Source organism: Pristiophorus japonicus, chromosome 13 (genome assembly GCF_044704955.1).
Source record: "Pristiophorus japonicus isolate sPriJap1 chromosome 13, sPriJap1.hap1, whole genome shotgun sequence".
Taxonomy (NCBI): Eukaryota; Metazoa; Chordata; class Chondrichthyes; family Pristiophoridae; genus Pristiophorus; species Pristiophorus japonicus.
In genome coordinates, this window is record NC_091989.1 from 155,203,627 (window position 1) to 155,227,019 (window position 23,393).

Sequence of the window (23,393 nt, forward strand, 5' to 3'; positions counted from 1 at the left end):
GGGGATTTAAGTACAGGGGCAGGGAGGTGTTGCTACAGTTGTACAGGACCTTGGTGAGGCCACACCTGGAGTATTGTGTACAGTTTTGGTCTCCTAACTTGAGGAAGGACATTCTTGCTATTGAGGGAGTGCAGCGAAGGTTCACCAGACTGATTCCCGGGATGGCAGGACTGACATATCAAGAAAGACTGGATCAACTGGGCTTGTATTCACTGGAGTTCAGAAGAATGAGAGGGGATCTCATAGAAACGTTTAAAATTCTGACGGGTTTAGACAGGTTAGATGCAGGAAGAATGTTCCCAATGTTGGGGAAGTCCAGAACCAGGGGTCACAGTCTAAGGATAAGGGGTAAGCCATTTAGGACCGAGATGAGGAGAAACTTCTTCACCCAGAGAGTGGTGAACCTGTGGAATTCTCTACCATAGAAAGTTGTTGAGGCTAATTCACTAAATATATTCAAAAAGGAGTTAGATGTAGTCCTTACTACTAGGGGGATCAAGGGGTATGGCGAGAAAGCAGGAATGGGGTACTGAAATTGCATGTTCAGCCATAAACTCATTAAATGGCGGTGCAGGCACGGTGCACCTATTTTCTATGTTTCTATAATTACACGGTTGTTTATTTTATTGTATTTAATTGTGTCAAAGTTCGTCGATCGGTCAAATATATTTGAGGGTGAAGAAAACGGTAATGGAATTATAAAAAAATAAAACATACTGACACTCATCTACACTACATGTTATAAACACCACAAACTTCAAAATCTTTCCGTCACATCGGTTTTTGACCTAGTCAGCTAAACTTGCGTTTGCAGAATTATTTGGGGGCGGGGGCATTTAAATCCAACATCTTCCGTGGGAACATTGCTCCCTTAAACATGGACAGCAGCTGCCTAATAGCTACTAATGGCATGGCTGTGTTGACCCAAGAAGCGGTTGAAAGTCTCCATGTGGTCTGACTGTGCACCGGACCCGGCATCACGGCTCCCATAGTGAAGGATGACGCCATCGAACGAGCTTTAGAAGAACTTCACAACAACCTCTGCAAACCCACCGCAGACAACCGCAAGTTCCTGCTCCTGGAGGTCTAATGACCTTTCCCTTACCGTCTCCTTGCCAGTTCTGTGCCAGGCTGATGATAAACACAGCTGAGCACAGCCATTGTCTGGGACTCTAATCCCCAGACCACCGCTCGATCGATCCATCCATCCATCCATCCATCTCTCAATCAATCTGGGTTCTCTGTTAAAACTCACGCATGTCCGCAGCTTGCTATGGACACCGGCTTGTGGTACACCTCCAGACAGATCGGGCAGCTGTACGAATCCGCCAAGTTCTCCCCCGCTGCCGGCGCCTGCTTGGTCTGATTGCCGGAGACCAAACTCCGAAACATCGCCATGGTCTGCCCCTCCACAACCTAAACATTCGTCATCAAGCCGCGACGCTGCCGGAGCTGCGCGCGTCATGGCAATGACGTCAGCGACGCTCTGATCCCAGCCTGTTCCCACGGAAACGCCGCCATTTGCTTTCCTCCAAGCCGCAGTGTTGTTAAACAAAGCCCGACTGCAACGTCGGTATCGGCGATACTTCTGCTAAGCTAAAAAATAAAACGGAAATCGTTTGACTCAAAAGTAACTATACGTTTTTAAAAAAATAACTCCCAAGCCGTACGAGGAATTATATTGTTCCAATTGTCCCGGTCAGTGTCGGGTGTGGGCTGAGCAGCGGCGGTGATTGAGGGGTGGAGGTGGGCGCGGGTCATTGTGCGTCATCGACACGCGCTGGCGGCCGCTGCTGTTGTCTGTCCGCGTGGAGCGGCGGGCGGTGTGAAGCGCGAGCGAGCCGGCAGTCCCTCCCGGTGAACTCCGAGCGAGGCAATGTGTGAGGTGGAGGAGGATTACACGGACCAGCCGCTGCAGCGGGCGGCGGCCGCGGCCGCCATCAGGTAAGAGAGGGACTGGGTAACTCATTCATTTCCACATCAAACGCTTTGTTGTCGACGGAGGGGCGGGCGAGGGGGAGGTGTTGGGAACCTGGCCGCCGCTGCAGCAACGGCAGGGCACTCCCGGCTGCGGACAACGGGCTGACAGCGTATTGCAAACAAAACAAAGTCAATGCAGTTGAAACCCCTCCTCAAACTCGGTTTTCCTGAAGGGGCTGGTTGCATGTTGAAAGCAAGAATTAACTTAAAAACACACTGATTTTGTAAAGACAATAGGGAAATGTAAAGACAATGAGATTAAGTTGACAGAAGGAATGCAAAAGATAACGGTTAGCTGCAAATTCAGCTTGTCATTGAAAACAAAAGCTTTTTTTGCTGTTTAATTTGTGTTGCTGCCAGTAGAGTATGCCGTTGAATCTAGCTCAAAGACTTAAATTTATCATTGATCTTCGAGTAGTAACCAGAACGGTGTCTTGGTAATGTGATAGCTTTTCGTTCTTCGTTTTATATGTCAATCATCATCAGGAGAAAACATTTAGTGAAAAACAGCCGCGCGATACAACACAAAAGGGTGGGGTTACATGCTACTGTCAAATGCATTAAAGAAGAAAGGGTTGAGAGCTTTATGGAAAAATAAGGCATTAATCACGATTGAGTGAACTGGAACTATTGCCGTAGGTCACTTGATATTTCCACCTTGACAGAAATGTTCCTCCAATAGTTTACAAAATGGATTTGGTCTTTTTGATGAATAGGCAGAAGGACCGTTGCCGTATGTGAAGGGCATGAACTCTGACCATGCAGCACTTCCTTGGTACTGCATTGGATTGTTAATCTGGATAATGCACTTTAATAATTGGGGACCTAAATTCACAATCTTTTCGGCACATTGGAACAGAAGTAGCCATTCATCGCCGAGAGACTGTTCTGACATTCAATTAAATCATGGCTGGTCTGTACCTCAACTACATTTATCTGCCTTTGTTTTGTTCTATATTCTTGATGCCCTGACCCAACAAAAATCTATCAATCTCAGTCTTGAAAATTTCAATTGATCCAGCATCCACAGCCTTTTGGGGGGGGACTGAGTTCCAGATTTTTGCTAGCCTTTGTGGGGAAAAGTTAGAACCCAGAGATGTGTGGCCAAGCCATACTAAACCCACTGTATAGTAATTATTTCAGAGACACGTTGTATTTGATTTTGTTCATTGAGACTTGAGAGGTGTAATTCAATGCATTTCCCTGCATGGCACCCCCGCTCCCTGGTGGTCCAGGTAGGTCTTTTTTTTTCTCCTATTGGAGTCTGCAGTGTGGGCCCTTCCCTTTTAAGGGAGGGACGGGCCCTTCCCTTTTAAGGGAGGGACGGGCCCTTCCCTTTTAAGGGAGGGACGGGCCCTTTGGCCGTGGCAGTGCTGCACAGCTCAGTGTGCAACGCTGCTGAGACGTCCACCCTATTAGCACTCCAAGAAGGAAGTGGAGCACTTTCCTTCCGGGAGCGCTAAACCGAATTTTTTGAGGGGGAAGCTTTATCGCCTCGTGTCCACATCTCCAATGTTACCGCCCCCAAACGGACCAAAAATTAATTCCCCTCACCCCATAATTTTTATTAAGGTTTTCCTTTTCTATTAAATATGGCAACTTTTTTCAGTTAAGAAGTGTTCAATACATCAAGTTCCTTTCTTCAGTTACCAACTATTCTAACTGTATCGCACTAATTGCTTACTGTGTTAACATTAGCCATTGGTTCAGATGGGGAATTAATAAATAAGTTTTTTACTTTATAATATGGATTTCTTTCTGCAGTGTTGCACAGAAATGTATGAAATGCAAGGATGGTTCTGCAGTGTTGGTCATTCGAGTTGGAGATGCATTTTGTAAGTAAGTATCAAAGTAAGCAGTCAAAAAAGGATTTCTCAATGTACAATTAATCATCAGTACAAAGGAAAATAAGAACAAGAGTAGACCATTCAGTCCTTCGAGCCTGTTTTGCTATTTAATTAGATCATGGCTGACATGTACCTTAAATCCACATTAAATACATTCCCTCTAGGGGTAAAAGGGATTTGTCAAAAGCATAAATAGAGGTTACATAAGAACATAAGAAATAGGAGTAGGCCATATGGCCCCTAGAGCCTGCTCCGCCATTCAAAAAGATCATAGCTGATCTGATCATGGACTCAGCTCCACTTTCCCGCCCACTTCCCATAACCCCTTATCCCCTTATCGTTTAAGAAACTGTCTATTTCTGTCTTAACTTTATTCAATGTCTCAGCTTCCACAGCTCTCTGAGGCAGCGAATTCCACAGATTTATAACCCTCAGAAGACATTTCTCTTTTAAATGGGTGGCCCCTTATTCTAAGATCGTGCCCTCTAGTTCTAGTCTCCCCCATCAGTGGAAATATCCTCTCTGCATCCACCTTGTCAATCCCCCTCATAATCTTATACGTTTCGATAAGATTGCCTCTCATTCTTCTGAATTCCAATGAGTAGAGGTCCAACTACTCAACCTTTCCTCATAAGTCAACCCCCTCATCTCTGGAATCAACCTAGTGAACCTTCTCTGAACTGCCTCCAAAGCAAGTATATCCTTTCGTAAATACTGGAAACCAAAACTGCACGCAGTATTCTAGGTGTGGCTTCACCAATACTTTATATAGTTGTAGCAAGACTTCCCTGCTTTTATACTCCATCCCCTTGGCAATAAAGGTCAAGATACCATTGGCCTTCCTGATCACTTGCAGTACCTGCATACTATCCTTTTGTGTTTCATGCACAAATACCCCCAGGTCCCGCTGCACTGCGGCACTTTGCAATTTTTCTCCATTTAAATAATAACTTGCTCTTTGATTTTTTTTTTCTGCCAAAATGCATGACCTCACACTTTCCAACATTATACTCCCATCTGCCAAATTTTTGCCCACTCACTTAGCCTGTCTATGTCCCTTTGCAGATTTTTTTGTGTTCACCACACACATTGCTTTTCCTCCCATCTTTTATCGTCACAAAACTTGGCTATGTTACTCTCAGTCCCTTCTTCCAAGTCGTTAATATAGATTGTAAATAGTTGGAGACCCAGCACTGATCTCTGCGGCACCCCACTAGTTACTGGTTGTCAACCAGAGAATGAACCATTTATCCCGACTCTCTGTTTTCTGTTAGTTAGCCAATCCCCTATCCATGCTAATATATTACCCCCAACCCTGTGAACTTTAGGTTAGAATGAGAATAAAATTTTAAAAAGAGGGATGTAGAAAATAAGTTAAAATAGATTAGGAAGGCTGAGAACAATATGATAGAAGACTGGTTGTAAAAAAATAAAGGGAAAGAACAAACACTTTTGTAAGCGCATAAGAAATAAAAGGATAGTCAAAAAAGAGGTTTCATCTTGTCGATGAGAGTGAGGGAATGGAAGAAAGCTGTTAATTATTTCACATCAGATTTTACAGAGGCAGATGAAAGGACTGTAGTGCCTGAGGAGGATATGGAAAGTAATATTCAAAAGGACGCTTTATAAAAAGTTAATTGGACTACAACTTGTATTTATATGGTGCCTTTAACGTAGTAAAACATCCCAAGGTACGTACAAATAGAAAAGCCACCATGCCCAAATAGTATGTGTCCCAGAAGATTGCAGAAAGTTAGGGAAGAGCTAGTGGAAGCACTAGTTATCATTTTCAAAAAATCTTTGGAAATGGGAAGTGTGCCAGAAGATTGGAGGGTAGCAAAGGTCATACCACTGTTCAAGGGGATAAGGATAAAACAGGAAATTATAGACCCATTAATCTTAACTTGGATGTGGGTAAACTTCTGGAGTCTATAATGTAGGAAGAAATTAATGACCATATACATGGGCTAATGAAGAACAGTTAGCATGGATTTGTAAATCGAAGACTGCATGACCAATTTAATTAAATTTTTGAAGAAATCCCTTTGAAAATACACAAGGAATGCAGTATATTTTCTTTGTTTGGATTTTCATAAGTTGTTTGATCATGTGCCACATGAGATTTGCAAGAAAAATGAAGGCACATGGTATTAAAAGGAATGTAACCACAGGAAACAAAGAATGGTGTAAATAGATGTTTTTGGATTGGCCCCTCTTTTACATTTATAGAAATGATTTGGACATAGGCAGAAGATGAATTATATTGGAGTTTATTGCTAATGCCAAAATAGGGGGCATGGCAGACTTACAAAGAATGTGGGAGGTTGCAAGAGAACATGGGGTAGATTACCAGGATGACGAGATAAGTAAAAGATGCAGTTCAACGAGAGAACGTCAACTATATTTTGGGGGAAAAGAATAGTGTAAAGAAGTATATCCGAAATGGTAAAACTCAGAGTGGAGAAATAGAGATCTAGGGGTGCAAATATATAGCTCTTTAAAAGTGGGATTACAGGTAGAAAAGGCTGTAAGAAAGGCAACTGGGAATCTGGGTTTTAGACCTGGAGGCACTGAATATAAAAGTAAGGAAATTATGTTGTAGAGGATGTTGGTTACATCACAATTTAAGTAATGTGTGCAGTTCTAGGTATTGCATTATAGAACCAAGAAACGGATACGGTAAAGATTCACTTGAATGGTACCAAAAATTCTGAAGAAAGGTTTGAAAAATTGTGGCTTTCACTGGAACAGAGAAAGTTAGAGGTATTCAAATTTATAAAGGTTTTGAGAGGGTAATTAGTGAGGGGTTTCACACTGGCAATTGGTAACAAGTGGACCAACTTAGTGAGTGTGAAGAGCCTGGATTTTCTATTCTATTACCTATTTTATTTAGAAAAAAACCTGAAAAGTCAGACTGCTTCAACTTTCATTCACTGTTTCTTCTCATTCAGATCCTGCTTCAGAGAATATTTTGTACACAAATTCCGTGCTATGCTAGGGAAGACGCGCTTAATTTTTCCAGGAGAACAGGTAAGTAATACAAGTAGACATATTGCTTTAAAACTTGTATTTTTATAAATGAAAATATCCTACCACTGGATTTAAAATAAACTTTATTATACAGTCTAGCTTGAGGAATTGATAGGCTAAGTTGGGAACAGTGGTCATTACAGGTGAACCTAATGCTTTTCAGCAGGAGTCATTAGATTGCAATTGGGAGCTGATTTTTTTTTCTCCAGCAAAAGATTGCTGAGGAAAATTGCTGTCACCCCTATCTAAGGAAAACTGGCTTGGATCAGATGGGGGAAGGGAACCTGGGACCTTGTTGGTCTGTATGGCACAGTACCACAATAGGCAATGAATTTTCACACCAAGCTATCAGGGGAACTCCATTATTAAACTTTAATATTGCTGGTGCATTTTCTTTTGTTTTTAGCAATTTTTTTCTTATCCATAAATTAAAGTAAGGGGGGGGGAGCTGGTGAGAAGGAAAGAGCTATTAAAATTTGAAGTAAACAGAGAAAAAAACAATTAAGCATCCAAGGTGATCAAAAATAAACATTGCTTTTACCTGCAAGATGTCAATAGTGCAGAGAGAACTTAGGGGAAATTTATTGACACCGGTTTATTGAAGCATAGAATGATTTGCCACTGGGAGTGGTTGAGGTAGAAACCGTTGCATTTTAAGGGAATATTAGATAAATATTTGATATAAAGAAAGATACAGGGCTCCAGGGAGAAAGTGAGGCAGTGGGATTTGATTTGGATTGACTAGCAAAGAGCTGGCACAGACATGATGGGCTGAATGGTGCCTTTCAACATTGTAAATATCTGTGGTTTTATGTCAGATTGCTTTTTAGGTTGACCAGACTAGATATAAGCTCACTTCTGAGGAGTAAGTAAGTACTATTTGCCAATCCTGAAATTGTTAACTTGAGGCTAAATTACCTGAAGGTGATCTACATTGCTGAGCTGCTAGGTAGCAGAACTTTGTAGGGATAACTAGAAATTTCTGTGTTGCTCTCCTTTTATTAAAAAATATGTTTTGCTATTTTTTGTACAGGTCTTGCTGGCATTATCAGGTGGTCCCACATCTAGTGCAATGCTTTGTCAGGTTCAAGAGGTACTGTATTATAATGAATTTCAAGCTTAGCTTCCTTTCTCAACAGAGGTTCATATATATGGTAAAATAAATGATTAGCAGTCATTTGTTCATGTCTCAGGAACTGCATCATTTGATCAGATGCAGTGATGTGAATGCAAGTGTCATTAATGGATTTGTAATCCGAACAAAAATAAACTAACATTTGACATTTTTTTCCAGTTTAGTAGCACTTGCTACTGTTAGTGGTGTTCAGATTAGGTTGTGTATTAAAATGCAATATTTTAATTATAATTGTTTCAGAAATTTGATGCATCTCCAATAATGCATTTATATTTTTGGACTGAAGTTAACCATTTGCTGTGATTGTTTAAAGTGCATTATTACTTTGAAATCCCGATAAAAGATGAAATTACCATCAATTAGTACAATTTTTAAAAATTCCTGCAGAAATTGCTTAGAGATCTATATAATACTGTTCAAGTAGATTTACATAAATAAAATATAGTAAACCGTTGTTTCTCTTTTAGGGTTTATGTAGAGAAGCTCCCAAGAAGTTGCGTTTTTCTCCTGGGATAGTCCATATAGACGGTACAGTATGGTGTAGTTTGCAACATTTTAAATAAAAGGCCGTGGGTAGTTTTAGCTACTTTCATTCCACGACTGTCACTTGAAATTGATGCAACATATATATTGCATTTTTTTTAAAAATCACTAATTATTGATAAAAGTTATGGTACTATGTGGAGCATCTGATTTTGTAGGGATAAGGAAGGGACATTGATAGATTAGATGTTGGTCTCTCGAGTGTAGAGTGTTATTGATTTTGAAACCACAAAAAAGTACTTTTATAATGCAGTTAATGTAATAAAAAATTAAAGCACTGCAGAAGTTAAATAAATAAATTGATGCTGAACAGTAGTGAGAGAAGGGTTGGGATTTTGATAGAGGCATGAACAAAGAAGTGAGCTTTGAGGAGGACTGGGGGGAGGTAGCAAGGCAGGAAGGAGTTTGGGAGAACATTCCAGAGTGTAGTGTTCAGATGGCTAAAGGCTGTACTAATGAAAGAGAAGTGAGAAGAGGAACACAAACAAGACCAAAGTTGAAGAGCAAGGTGTGCATACTGCAGCATAAGGCAGAAGGTTGCAAAGGTAGGGAGCAGTGTGCTCATGGACATACATGTAGATGACCACAAGGATTTTGAAATCAATGCAGTAGGATGAAGTCATTGATGGTTAGTGAGTAATAATGGAGTAGGTACAACAGGATAGGTTGGGGTGATGGACTTTTGGATGCATTGTAAATTGAGGCGGGTGGAATATGGCAGCCAGCAAGTGAAGTATAGAGTCTGCAGCACAGACACAAGTCATTCAGCCCAACTAGTCTATGCTGGCGTTATGCTCCACATAAGCCTCCTCCCACCCCTCTTCATCTAACCCTATCGGCATACCCTTCTATTCCTTTCTCCCTCATGTGTTTATGTAGCCTCACCTTAAAGACATCCAAGCTATTTGCCTCAATGACTCCTTGTAATAGCACTTTTCACAGTCTTACCACTCTAGGTAAAGAAGGTAAATAAGTTTTTCCTGAATTCCCTATTGTATTTATTAGTGACTCTTATATTTATATTTATGACTTCTAGTTTTGAAATTCTCCCCCCCCCCCCCCAAAAAAAAAGGTGGGACCATTTTCTCTGTCTATCCTATTAACCCCTTTCATTATCCTAAAGACCTCTATCAGGTCACTCCTCAGCCTTCTCTTTTCTAGAGAAAAGAGCCCCAGCCTGTTCTGCCTTTCCTGATGAGTATAATCCTCTCGGTTTTGTTATCATTGTGGATCTTTTTTGCACCATTTCCGGTGCCTGTATATCCTTTTATAATGGAAACCAGAACTGTGCACAGTACTCCAAGTGTGGTCTAACTAAGTTTAACATAACTTCTCTGCTTTTCAATATTGTCCCTCTAGAAATGAACCCGTGCTTGGTTTGTTTTCTTTAATGGCCTTCTTAACCTGCATTGCTACTTTGTGATGTGTATCTGTACCCCGAGATCCCTTTGCTCCTCTACCCCATTTAGTTGCATATTAGCTAAGCCTCCTTGTTCTTCCTACCAAAATGCACCACCTCACACTTATCTATATTGAAATTCATTTCCCCACGCCCATTCTGCAAGTTTATTAATGTCTATTTTTTGTCGCATTTTTCTCAGTAGTAATTATACCCCCAATTTGGTGGTGTCCGCAAATTTTGAAATTGCACTTCCGATTCCCAAATCCAAATTGTTAATGTAAATTGTGAACAGTGGTCCCTGTACTGAACCCTGTGGAACACCACTTCCCACCTTTTGCCTGTCTGAGTAGCTACCCTTAATCCCTAAAGGGATGTGTGCAATAAAGGTACAGCAGTTATCATGGGCGATTTTAATCTACATATTGATTGGGCTAACCAAACTGGTAGCAATGCGGTGGAGGAGGATTTCCTGGAGTGTATTAGGGATGGTTTTCTCGACCAATATGTCGAGGAACCAACTAGAGAGCTGGTCATCCTTGACTGGGTGATGTGTAATGAGAAGGGACTAATTAATAAACTTGTTGTGCGAGTTCCCTTGGGGAAGAATGACTATAATATGGTAGAATTCTTTATTAAGATGGAGAGTGACACAGTTAATTCGGAAACTAGGGTCCTGAACTTGAGGAAAGGTAACTTCGACGGTATGAGGCGTGAATTGGCTAGAATAGACTGACAAAGGCTACTTAAAGGGTTGATGGTGGATAAGCAATGGCAAACATTTAAAGATCACTTGGATGAACTTCAGCAATTGTACATCCCTGTCTGGAGTAAAAATAAAACTGGGAAGGTGGCTCAACCGTGGCTAACAAGGGAAATTAGGGATAGTGTTAAAACCAAGGAAGAGGCATATAAATTGGCTAGAAAAAGTAACAAACCTGAGGACTGGGAGAAATTTAGAATTCAACAGAAGAGGACTAAGGGTTTAATTAAGAGGGGGAAAATAGAGTACGAGAGGAAGCTTACAGGGAACATAAAAACTGACTGCAAAAGCTTCTATAAATATGTGAAGAGAAAAAGATTAGTGAACACAAATGTAGGCCCCTTGCAGTCTGATTCAGGTGAATTTTATAATGGGGAACAAAGAAATGGCTGACCAATTAAACAAATGCTTCGGTTCTGTCTTCACGAAAGAAGACACAAATAACCTTCCGAATGTACTAGTGGACAGTGGGTCTAGTGAGAAGGAGGAACTGAAGGATATCCTTATTAGGTGGGAAATTGTGTTAGGAAAATTGATGGGATTGAAGGCTGATAAATCCCTGGAGCCTGATAGTCTGCATCACAGAGTGCTTAAGGAAGTGGCCCTAGAAATAGTGGATGCATTGGTGATCATTTTCCAACAGTCTATCGACTCTGGATCAGTTCCTATGGACTGGAGGGTAGCTAATGTAACACCACTTTTTAAAAAAGGAAGGAGAGAAAGCGGGTAATTATAGACCGGTTAGCCTGACATCAGTAGTGGGGAAAATGTTGGAATCAATCATTAAGGATGAAATAGCAGCGCATTTGGAAAGCAGTGATAGGATTGGTCCAAGTCAGCCTGGATTTATTCTGAGGGTTCTAAATCTGTGGAATTCTCTGCCCCAGAGAGCTGTGGAGGCTGGGTCATTGAATATATTTAAGGCAGAGATGGACAGATTTTTGAGCGATAAGGGTTATGGGGAGTGGGCAGGGAAGTGGAGCTGAGTCCATGATCTTATTAAATGGCGGATCAGATTCGAGGGGCCAGGTGATCTACTCCTGTTCCTGTTTCTTATGTTGTTATACTGAGGCAAAGTAACTATTCAATATATCTACCATTTTATTGTCATTATCTAAGTTTATCTTGTGTATCCCTTGGTCCTGTCCTATCCAGATTTTCTTTTGTTTTTCATGTGCCTGTAGAATATTTTGCTATTTATTTTTATATTCCTTGATAATTTAATTTTGTAGTTCCTCTTTGCTTTTCTACTTTCCTAACCTATTTGTATTCCCTTTGTCATCCTCTCCTTTATTGTCTATGTACTATGCATCGAGAATAATTGAGTCTGGTGAGTTGAGGCAGAGATGAGCAATGCTGCAGAGGTGAAACTAGACAAGGAAAGCTATGCTTGCGAATGTGTATGAATCAGCACCTGCTGTCACGTAGGAGGCAAATTGTTAATGTCTCTTTCCAATTTCACCTACAGAGGGAGCTGTGTGTGGAAGGAGTCTAGAAGAAAGACAGGCAACTTTATCACAGCTGGAAGCCATATTCCTGGCTTCAGGATTCCCGTACCATATAGTCTATTTAGAGGAGGTAATTTTATCAAAGTATTCTCAAAGTTTTGACTTGGTGGAAGTTTTGCGAATGGAGTCGATGAGTCGTTATATTTTTATTTTTAATCACGAGTTAAATTGATGCTATCTATTTAAAAGTTTTTGTTATAACCTTGATTGCTTTTGTTCTATAGGTGTTCAACTTACCTAATTCTATGCTGCAGAGTGTTTCCTCCAATCCAGCAAGCCATGGTGAAAATTACAAAGAGGCAGTGGATGGTTTCCTACAAAAGCAGCGAGAGACGCTGATTCATGCAGAGCAAAGACCTACAGTTGTGGAGCAGTGGAATGCCACACATTCAGAAGAACGGGTTCAAACAAACCTTGCTCAACTCAGTATCTGTGATCTTTTTAGTAAAGAGAATTCTGGGAGCACCGTCTCAGGAACTTCCACCAGTGGAAATTGTCCATTTACCATGGCACAAACAGAGGCAATAAAGGAACTGTTTAGTTCAATAAAGACACTGACCGCTAAAGAGGAATTGCTGCAAACATTACGGTAAAAAGAAATCGCTGATGTTTCTTCATATTTTGCTTTAAGACGAGATGAGATTATAACATGCCACAGTAATCCCCAATATGATCTTAGAACCTTGTACTGAACTTTCAGATTCCACTATACCATTTTATTTACTTTAACTAAAATGGATAATATTCCTTCTGTAGTCAAAATCGCAACAGTAATTGCGCAGTGCCTTGTCCGTCGGGAGCAGTAAAATGTACCTGATAAAATCAATTAAAATAAATAGTCTCTCTGCACTGACTTAATCTCATATTTTCATAGAATTATAGACGCTTACAGCACAGAAAGAGGCTATTTGGCGTCGTGCCTGTGCTAGCTCTTTGAAAGAGCAATCGTGCTTAGTCCCACACCCTCGCTTTTTGTCTGTAACCCTGGAAGTTCCTCATACTCAACTACCTGTCCAACTTTCTTTTCAAATTGTTAATGGTATCAGCTTCCACCACCTTTTCAGGTAGAGCGTTCCAGATCCCGACAACTCTGATTAAAAACATTTCTCCTTCTAGAAACAGAAATTTACAGCGCAGAAGGAGGCCATTTCGGCCCATCGTGTCCACGCCGGCCGACAGAGCCGCAGGGCTCTTAGTTAGCAGCCCTGAAGGTTACATATAAACCTATGAACAATGGCGGAAAGGCAAAGAACACCCAGCCCAACCAGTCCGCCTCACACACCTGTGGCTCCCCTTATACTGAAACATTCTACACTCCACCCCAACCGAAGCCATGTGATCTCTTGGGAGAGGCAAAAACTAGATTAAAAACCCAGGCCAGTTTAGGGAGAAAAAATCTGGGAAAATTCCTCTTTGATCCATCCAGGCAATCGTAACTAGTCGAGGAGATCACCCTGACTGTATTCAATTCCCTGCAGTACTTACCATTAATACTGCGTCGGCCAATAAAAGGTTCCTGCAGGTTACGGCACTTTAAGTGCCCATCCAATCATCTCACCTCTAAATCCTTTGCCAATGATTTTAAATCTATGACACCTGGTTATTGACCCACTTACCAGAGGGAATAGTTTTTCTTTCACTATTCTATCGTAACCTCTTAAACATCACTGTTCCAAGTAGAACAGTCCTAACTTTTCTGACCTATCCTCATAACTGAAGTCCCTCGTGCCTGGTAAACCTCCTCTGTACCCTTTTCTAAGGCCTTTTCACCCCTCTCATCTCCCCTCCTAAAGCTGTTGACCTTTGTATAGCAGTGAGTGCAGAATCCCTTTTGGTACATTGCTAAAGTGACCAATATTCGTGAGAGTCTGGACAGTTGAGTATCAGTAAGCTATTCATCCACAGAGGCAGCACAGCTGAGCTCAATCTATTAATAACCCAGCATTCATTCAAGTGAATTTGGGATTGTTCAGATAGTAATCAGCCAATGTTATGGCTGGTTCAAGTGTCTTGAACTGTTCCCAGCAGGCAGCCCAAAATAGAAAAAGAGCCTTTCACAACATCCGGACATACCCAAAATGATTCACAACCTTTGAGGTGCTTTTGTAAGTGTAGTCACTGTCGTGTATGGAAATAGCGATGTCAAGCCATTGTAATGTAGACAGAAGCCAACCATTTCATGCTGGTTTTACCTTTTTAAACATCTGGATAGCAAGGAAACCACATAGTGATACTGAGAAGTAATGTCTACTATATTTACATTGACTCTAATTGAATCCAAAGACCACTGTGACTAAAGCATTGTGAGTTTTATTCAAACTTTATTCTTAGCCAGCATTTTGCACAAGAAAACTTTTGAAATTGGATCATTTTGATCAAGCTCTTGTATATACGAATAGTTCTGGGTTTTTTTCTAGTTTTTGTAGATTTTACATCTCAAACAAAAATACATTTCTCAACAGACATCATCTGCTCTTGTACACTGCAAGGATCAATGGTTACACAAAAATAATGATGGGAGACAGCTGTACCCGATTGGCAGTAAAACTTCTGACTAACATTTCGTTGGGACGTGGAGCCTCACTTGCTATTGATACAGTAAGGTGTAAAGCAAGCTACCTGTGTACGGTTAAAAAAATACTTTGACAGTGAATGGTCTGGGGTCTAATAATTACAAACTTCATCTTAAAAAAAAATTATATTGTAAGCTAAGTATTTGGACTAATCAATTGCCACCATTTTTTTTTAAATACATTGAAAAACTTGCTGCATTTTGTGAAAGTGAGGCCACTACTATGACATAGATTATATATTTTTTTTGTATGGGAGATTCTGAAGAATGTGACACACCTATCATCTGAACTATAAACTTGTTTAGCACAAACCATGTTTGATGCCCCAAAATAATAATGTGTGACATGAAGAAATACTGTGGGCTACTTTTATTTCCTGGCATATCAGTTTGATCATTTTTGTGTGCAATGCTGCTACTTGGTTGGTTGTTCTATTGTAGCAACTATTAAAATGGTGGTTGGAAGAGAAACCTGATGAATGAATAGATGTTTTTAAAAAAAAAAATGAAAACCACTCGCAGCCCTTATTGACCCGAGGTCATAACATCATAACATTTCTCTGGATGACTAAATCACTAACTGGGAATATAAGCGTGAGTGCCACACATGCATCCCAACAAAATTTAGAGATTCCTTTCTTTTGCGAACTACATTGCTGTAGCTTGCAGCACCTGGGTGTTGCAAGTTATACTGGGATCATAGTTGATAGAATGTTCTTTGCTTCATTTAGAACTATACAGTAATTGATAAACTGAAAATATTCACTGATGCTTGGACAATTTTTACAATTATGTAGGAAATTGTTTCCAAATATTATTCCTTTCTGAACACAGGGTTTCTCGGATAATCGTTATGGAGATATCATGATTGTACGGCCGATGAGGGAATACTCGTCCAAAGAAATTGCTTTCTACAATAAACTTTTTGATGTTCCTAATATTTTCACCCCAGCATTAGATACAAAAGTAAGATAATTGATTGAATTTAATGGCTGCAATGTCCTCTCTGCTAGTTAAGATATGTTAATAAAATTGAGTGTAGCAACAGCACATGTACAAACTAAGGGCTGTGCACTAATGTCTAATGACTTTGCAGTACCAGAAGGTAAAGGATTTATTTGTGACACCCAGGAGAGAGAAAATCCTGTATTTCTGCTCAATTCATTAAGTTTAAGACTTTTCGAATACAGTTCAGGATAGGAGAAGTAGGTTCATATACCGCATAATTTTGAAGTGAGCCTCTTAGTCTATAGGATTTTAAGAGAGCTAATTAACTGCACACAGTTTATTTTTACTTCCTATCAACTCCACCCTCATATTCTCGATCATAGCCCATTATTTTAAATTGGTTACCACCTCTTAAAGTAGCAGAGGAATGTGGTTATTGTTCATACAATAATACCTCAAACGCAAACAGTAATTGCTAGGTCATTGTTGCCAGACAAGTGGGCAAATTACTTGTTACCTGTGTTTAGTAGAATTTTACTCAGAAAAAGGCGGCAACCATCTATCAACGGATTACAGGTGCAGCGTCGAGATTCCAGAATGTTCCAGAATCTGGACTAATCGGTGGCAGGGTTGTCCGGAATCCGGACCTGACTACTCTGCCGCCGCCCTTACTTCAGTGCCTCCTCAACCGCCTGCCTGCACACCACCTCGACGGGGCCCTGCACACTTCCTCACCCGTCGAGCCCTGCACACCACCTTGGTGGGGCCCCACCCGTCTGATGACTACATCCTCCTTGGCGGGGACAGACAGCCCAAACAGCTCTTCGGCGGGAACCCCCTCCTTTCTGACGTTCCGAAATCCGGAAATACCCGAACATGGGCTCGGGTGTTTCCGGATTTGTGAAGTCAAAACAAGTCGAAAATCCGGAATCCGGAACGGCCTCGGTCCCGAGGGTTCCGGATATTAGGCGCTGCACCTGTAATTTACATGGATACTAAAGTTTTAATCTAGCTTTTCACAATTGTTTAATACCTGCATAATTTTAAATTACAGCCCTGCAAATTCAGTAAGAAAAGAATAGACTTTGAACAAATACATGCTTGTCTAATTCACATGACAATATCTGCTGTTCTTTCACAGGCCAGCGATAAAGCTAGCATCCATCGACTGACTGAGAGTTTTGTGAATAAATTACAGACTGATTTCCCATCCACTGTAAGCACTGTTTACAGGTAAGAATTGTGCTGCTTTCTGACTGGTAAATATATCTGTAATAAGTAGTAATGTCTTCTGAAACATTGAGGATGTGCAGTAAATTTATAGTAATGTGAAACAAAAAGAAATATGTTTCTGATCTATGATTTTTTTTTCTATAAAATATGATGCTCTTATTTCTCCCACCAAGATTTTCTCTCCTTGTTATTGTTCCAAGGTTGTGCACCTCCTGCATCAGAGTAAGGCAGGTAGTCTGCTCCCACATCACTGCCAATGCTAACATCAGCTTAAAGGCAGGAGATGCAGAAGAGCAGTCCACTGAAGACTCCCCATTAAATTCTTTCTTCCTATAAGCGGATGGGTTTAGCCTTCATTCACATCCATGTTTTAGCACCTTGGTTGAAACCAGGAACACCATTGAATAAGGGAGTTTGAATGTATTCCACCACACTGCTGTGCAATTTTTCTATTTCAGTACAGAATTAGTTTCAAGTTACAATAGTTAACACAAAGAAGTACAAATAAAGTATGTAGCATAATGGTTTGCCGTAATCTCAGTTATAAGCCTTTTTTCTTGTAGGACCAGTGAAAAGCTGAATACAGCTTGCTCTGACTTGAACTATGGTGTTGAACAGACAGAGAAATGTCTGCTGTGTCTCTGTGCTATGGACACTAAAGTAGGTATGTTGTAAATACTAAAGACTTCTTCTTTAAATGTAACAGTGATGTATTTTCCAATGTTTCTATATTCAATATTTTTGTCCTTCATAATTTAATTCCTTAAAATATAAAACTTTTCTAACTTGAAAAGAGGATTAGAGCCCTCCTATGTGTAAACTTTTATATTCCACTAATGATTTTTCAACAGATAGAAATTCAATGCATCCAGGAGCTCTTGATTATTTTGGTCTACGTTGCCTGTATTTCTCCTGGTTTCATTCCCATCTTCAAGGGGATCTGCATCTAGTAGCTTGTTATTTTGAAGTTCTTGTGCAAGTTTTATAGACATTGGATCACCTCCAAATTCAAGTAATTTGTTAACTTCTAACTGTTCTGCACGGTCATTGTTAAGTGACACTGAATTGCCTATGTATGTTAGAAAATCTCACTTGTGGGGTATTGTAAATTCTATAGTCGTATTTTTAAAAATTGTTGTATCTGTTATTCTCTCAAGAGGAAGCCTCAGCATTTCAGGCCACCCTAATATCAGAAAAGCTGTCACTCAATCAGGCTCCTGACCAGGTGCCAGTTAAAGAAGTTACTGAGCAAGCCTGCTGTGATGGCGATGGAGAGGAAGAAAAAGAAAAATGTTGTGGTGCACATTCCGAAGCATGCTATTCAACAGGCAGGTAGGTGCTTTCAATGAAGTGCCTTTACAAAAACGCTGCAGAGAAATAACTCTCATCTGTCCCATAATCTTGTCTGATTCTCATCCTCATACTACCCAGGCAAATCGATAAGAAAATCCAAATCCTCCATTCTTGCTTAGAATTTACATGAATTTTGTTGCTGTACAGAGATACTGTCTGCTGGGAATATGATGCAGTCTAGTTCTTTATAATTTAACACTTAAGATTGTCCAGTGTGTCAAAATAAATGCAAATCTGGAAGACAGGAATGGAGATAAGAAACATCCAATAGGGGATCAGTGGAAATTTCTCCAATTGAACATTAGGAAGATCAAAGTTTGACCCTTGCCCCAAACTCTGTTCCCTAGCCACCAATTACATCCCCCTCCCTGGCCATTGTTTCAGGCTGAACCAGATTGTTTGCAACCTCAGTGTCCTATTTAAGCTGAGCTTCCGACCCCCATATCCTCTCCGTCACCAAGACCGTCCACTTCCACTTCCGTAATATCACCTGCCTCAGCCCATCTGTTGCTGAAACTCTCATTTATGCTCATCCATATACTTGAGCTTATCCAAAACTCTGCTGCCTGTATCCTAACGCACCAAGTCCCATTCACCCATTACTCGTTGCTCTATATTGGCTCCTGGTCCACCAAAGCCTCGCATTTAAAATTCTCATCCTTGTGTTCAGTTCCCTCCTAGGCCTCAACCCTCACTATCCCTAACCTCCTCTGGCCCTACAACCCTTTAAGAACTTTGTGTTCCTCCAAATCTGGCCTCTTGTGCATCCCCAACTTCCTTCACCCCACTATTGCCTTTAGCCGTCTAGGTCCCAAACTCTAAAAACCTATCTCTTTGGCCAAACTTTTGCCCATTTGTCCTAATCTCCTTCTTTGGCTCAGTGTCAGTTTTTTCTGATTACTTTCCTGTGAAGCGCCTCTGTTAAATGCGCTATATAAGTATAAGATATTCTTACAAAACAGTGTATCCTCTGAATTACTGTGAACAGCACTACAGGAGATCCATGTGTAAATTGAAAGTTGTTGGCAAGGATTTAATTTAAACCATTGTGCCTTTGGCACAACCCTAACTAATTTATTATTATATTTACATATATAGCACATATCGATTGTACACTTCGATCTGCCACACTTTCATCTAATATATTCAAAGAAAAGAGCAGATCACACCCTAATCACTGTTAAGTGCTTGCTGCTGATTGCCTCCAATGTTACCTAAATAAATAGATAAGTCCATCATGTACAAATGCCCATAAAATTCATGTTGGACTAAATTACTGTAAAAAGTATCTTTGGGAACTGATCTGATAGTTCTCCAACTATTTTTTATGCACTTCCTCAAAATGCAATCTTCATCTCAAAATTGTTAGTAATATATTTATTTCCACCCCTGGATGAGGTCAAAATGGTGATCAGACAGTTTGTTAACTGGGTTTTGCCAATGCCACTCAGGTGTGTAACAGTGTCCCTAAAATGGCCCTTACTATTATTTGCTTTCATTCAGCTTTTCCAAACATAAACATGGCTGAAATTGGGAATTCATTGAGGGAAGCACTGACCCAATCTGCATCTTATCAGTTGCACCACAATGCCATGCACGTGCAATTTATAATTACGGATGAGCAATAACAAAAATTAAAGAACTGTTTGGTCTTTAACATTGTGAATAATACATTTGTGTTTTTTTTTTAAAGCTGCTTTTGGTTGTGTCTCTTCCACCATTCCTCTTGCCAAAATACCAAGTTGCCAAGAGAGGAGTAGGCTGTCTTGAATTGTCAGACACTATATTTCATGTGAAGTCAATTTTTGATCTGTTGCTCATGTCAAAAGTAAATTCCATGAAGTGCAAGCTCTGTTAAGTTTTAAAGTTACTTACCAATTACATTTTTATTTGCTGTCCCAGTAATAGAACCACAGATTTCCTCACACTGCTATGCTACAGCTGTAGACTGACTGTCAAAGATATGGTGAGTCAGATTGTAAAATCCAAGTTTTCTTCTCATTTCTGCATTGGTTACAAGCAATGCTTTTATAATGGTGCTCCTAAGATTAGAAAACTTAGACTCTAACTTGCATTTCGATTATTTTTTTTAAAGTGATGCATATACAATCAAATATAAAACTCCGCTAGACTGATTTTTAGATATTTAGGAAGGTGGTTTTCTCTGTTAGATTAAGCGGTTGCAAAGTTTAAAAAAAAATCTTTGGGAGCTGCCTTTGGCACAACCCTAATTAATTTATTATTATATCTATTGACATAGATAGCACACATCGATTGTACATTATGCATGCAAAGTATCTGCTACACTTTCACCTAATATATTCATAAAGAAAAATGCAGATCACACCCTAATCACTTAATTGCTTGCTGCTGATTGCCTCCAATATTACCACAAAAAAAGGTAAGGCAACTATCATTGAGCAGAGATGTGAAAACTCCAATTAACAAGCAGTAATTGTAAAACGAACTGATCACCACTACCATTTCCTAACCAGCATGCACCAGAAAACTAGCCAATTAAATTGCTTGAGATTTTATTTATTGTTTTCAATCTTGAACATTGACTCTACTAAACATAGTTAATAAGCATAACAAAATTAATCTTGGAAAAAAAAGCCACTAAACCTGACCATAATGTCAGTTATTGTATCTTAGAAATGCTCACCAAGGACTATATTTCATCTATTCTGTTCCTTCCCTGGAAGTACTCGATACTTTCAACAAGTGCCACCCTTACATTGGGCCATATATGCACTAAATCAAACTGTTTTCATTGACTTGTTACTTTTGCAGGTGTCACTGGACCTGCTACCACAATATGTCCTGTCTGAAGCAGAACGCAGAAAGCGCAGGTGAATTTACACATACTGAATTAAGATGCTGAAGGATAAAGTTAAATGATTTATATATAAATCAGTCAGATAATATTGTCATTAGATTTCCACATTATTGAGTCTTGGTGTAATAGATTTTGCAAGCTAGTGCATGTGAATCAAAATTTATATTAGTCTTTTTACAAACTATCTTTATGTTGGTATCATTATGTATCTGGCCCCTCCGTAGTAGTTTGGAGTCTCCTAATCTAGTTAACATTCAATATATTTACTTTATGCATATGCTGTGTCTATTGTCCAAGTATCTGTAAACATGATAATTTTAAATTTGTACTCTGGTGGATTGCAGCAGCTAATTGCATGCAGATTGGCCGATAAGGTCTTGCATTCACAAAAGCTGAAAGAAATGGGTTTGCACCTGATACGCAGTAAAAATAAACCCTCCAACAACATTGAATGTGTTCCTCTTGAAGCTGCAAAACTTCTGTCACCAGCACAAATACAACTTTGAAAGGAAATTAGCTTATTCCCACAAGAAGTGCAGCAGCAGAGACGAGGAGAGCTCTTGTAAATAAGCCCTCGCTCCCTGTGAACCAATGTGTAATCTTGTATGTTTAATATCTGGCAATGTAGCATTGCCCAGGGCCTAACATAAACCCATATTACTTTAAATTGCTCACTGGAAAAGGGACAAGCCCTCTCGCTCTCCTAATTCTTCAGATAACAGAAGAAATACCACTTTATCAGACAATATGACCAGCGATAATTTACAAATCAGGTTTATAAATAGTGAAAGATCAGCACAGCAGGTTTAACTTGGTAACCCAAAATAATATGCACCAACTCTCTCAATAACATGGAAACCAGATTACATCCGTAATGTAGAACTTCAACCTGAGGTCTACCACCATGGATCTTGCACACGTTCACTTCAATGGAACAAGAACTGAAAAAAGGCGGCTGCATATATTTCTCTGCCTGGGCATAAGGTAGTCAGTCAACCCCTACCCTAGGAGATGCTCTATGGGAGATCCCTTGCTGTGAGAACTGGCTTATTTCAGTTTATGCCAAGTATTTAGATTGCCAATCAATAGTCAAAAATACAACAGGGATGAATTTCTGCAGGGTTTCTAGCAGCCAATTCATCATCTTCATGGCATAGAGCCTTAGGGGTTTGTAACCTGTCTGCCTTCATGAATGAGAAATATTGAATCAGGAATTTGAACTGACAAAGTAAATAATTGAATTTGGATTTAATAAATTTTTTTTGGCGCTCTCATACCATAGATTGTACATTAGATTATATCAATTACCATACCGCTCTCCTTTAATGTGGTTTATTTTAGAGCCCAGGTGAGGGAACAGATCCAGGAGTTCCTGTTGGCCCCTGAGGAAGAAACCGATGCAATCAGCTCCTGACCACTCGGCCTGAATTTGACCGTAAAGATCAAGAAGATACCTAGCAATCTTCTAGATTATACACTAATTATGCATTTAGCTTGGAAATGAATGAGCTATGAATATATCATGAATTGCAACTTACCTAGTTGTCATTCTGGCACAAAGCGAAGTTCAGATAACCATGCACCTTTGGCTTCCTTGTTGCTGTTCGATTGCTCATGGTAGGAGTTCCCAGCAGCCACTCCAATGCAGATTTGCCTGTGTATTATAACCGTCATTACCCTGACAGTTTAGGCCGATTTATAATCATGTTGTTTTGTACTCTTATTTACTTTGTGCTGCTCTTAAAAGTTGGGACTTAACTTTAAATGTCATGTCTGTAAATATGTTTTCGTTGAAATATTAAATTCAAAACTATTAAATTTGGTTTGATATAAGGCTTTCTGGTGCATTTCTTATGAAAGATGACTGCATCCAGATGAGATATTGTGCAAGTCGGGTGTAGAGAACAGATCTCTTTCCAGTGCCTTGCAATGTGCTTTAACCCTAATCTCAGCAGAGCACTCCTTACTGTATCAGTGTGTTCCACATTTTACCAAACTAAATTAAAGAAAATTTAAATTCTCGCTTGTCAAATCTGGATAAATGGGCTATCCTATAACATACAGCTGTTAAATTTGCTATTCTGTCAAAGGGAAAGCCGATTCTGACAAACCTAATTTTAGGAGCTGTATTTGGCATCTTGCACTCCTGCTGTACAATCAAACTTAACGTAATACCTGTCTTTGTGAAGCTTCAATAAACTCATTTACAAACACAATTTATATCTCATGTATGCATTTCTACA

The 23,393-nt window shown here is 39.9% G+C and overlaps 2 protein-coding genes across 9 annotated transcripts in view; one reads left to right on the forward strand and one right to left on the reverse strand.

Annotated features, from left to right (window-relative positions):
* LOC139278916 (E3 ubiquitin-protein ligase RNF166) overlaps positions 1-1,551 on the reverse strand; it is a 63,637-nt gene extending 62,086 nt beyond the window's left edge. For 2 of the 3 annotated variants that reach the window (XM_070898181.1, XM_070898180.1), the window contains exon 1: positions 1,256-1,551. In XM_070898181.1, the coding sequence (XP_070754282.1) occupies positions 1,256-1,398 (143 nt within the window). In that variant the 5' untranslated portion in view covers positions 1,399-1,551. Of the gene's footprint in view, positions 1-1,105; positions 1,188-1,255 lie in introns of those variants that run through there. The other variant, XM_070898182.1, reaches the window with a different exon arrangement.
* On the forward strand, positions 1,491-22,983 carry ctu2 (cytosolic thiouridylase subunit 2 homolog (S. pombe)). 6 transcript variants are annotated; one of them, XM_070898175.1, is made up of 15 exons: positions 1,491-1,944; positions 3,745-3,819; positions 6,779-6,857; positions 7,891-7,950; positions 8,460-8,520; positions 12,166-12,275; positions 12,430-12,794; positions 14,668-14,803; positions 15,612-15,743; positions 16,867-16,958; positions 17,522-17,618; positions 18,118-18,290; positions 20,214-20,277; positions 21,105-21,163; positions 22,492-22,983. In XM_070898175.1, the coding sequence occupies exons 1-15, from the start codon at positions 1,877-1,879 to the stop codon at positions 22,562-22,564; spliced, it is 1,644 nt and encodes a 547-aa protein (XP_070754276.1). In that variant the 5' UTR covers positions 1,491-1,876; the 3' UTR covers positions 22,565-22,983. The 6 variants fall into 6 exon arrangements, with proteins under 6 accessions (XP_070754276.1, XP_070754275.1, XP_070754278.1 ...); XM_070898174.1 differs by having other exon boundaries at positions 1,494-1,944; positions 17,522-17,622; positions 18,116-18,290; XM_070898177.1 differs by having other exon boundaries at positions 1,494-1,944; positions 3,745-3,815; positions 17,522-17,622; positions 18,116-18,290.
* Positions 22,984-23,393: the final 410 nt, after the last annotated feature.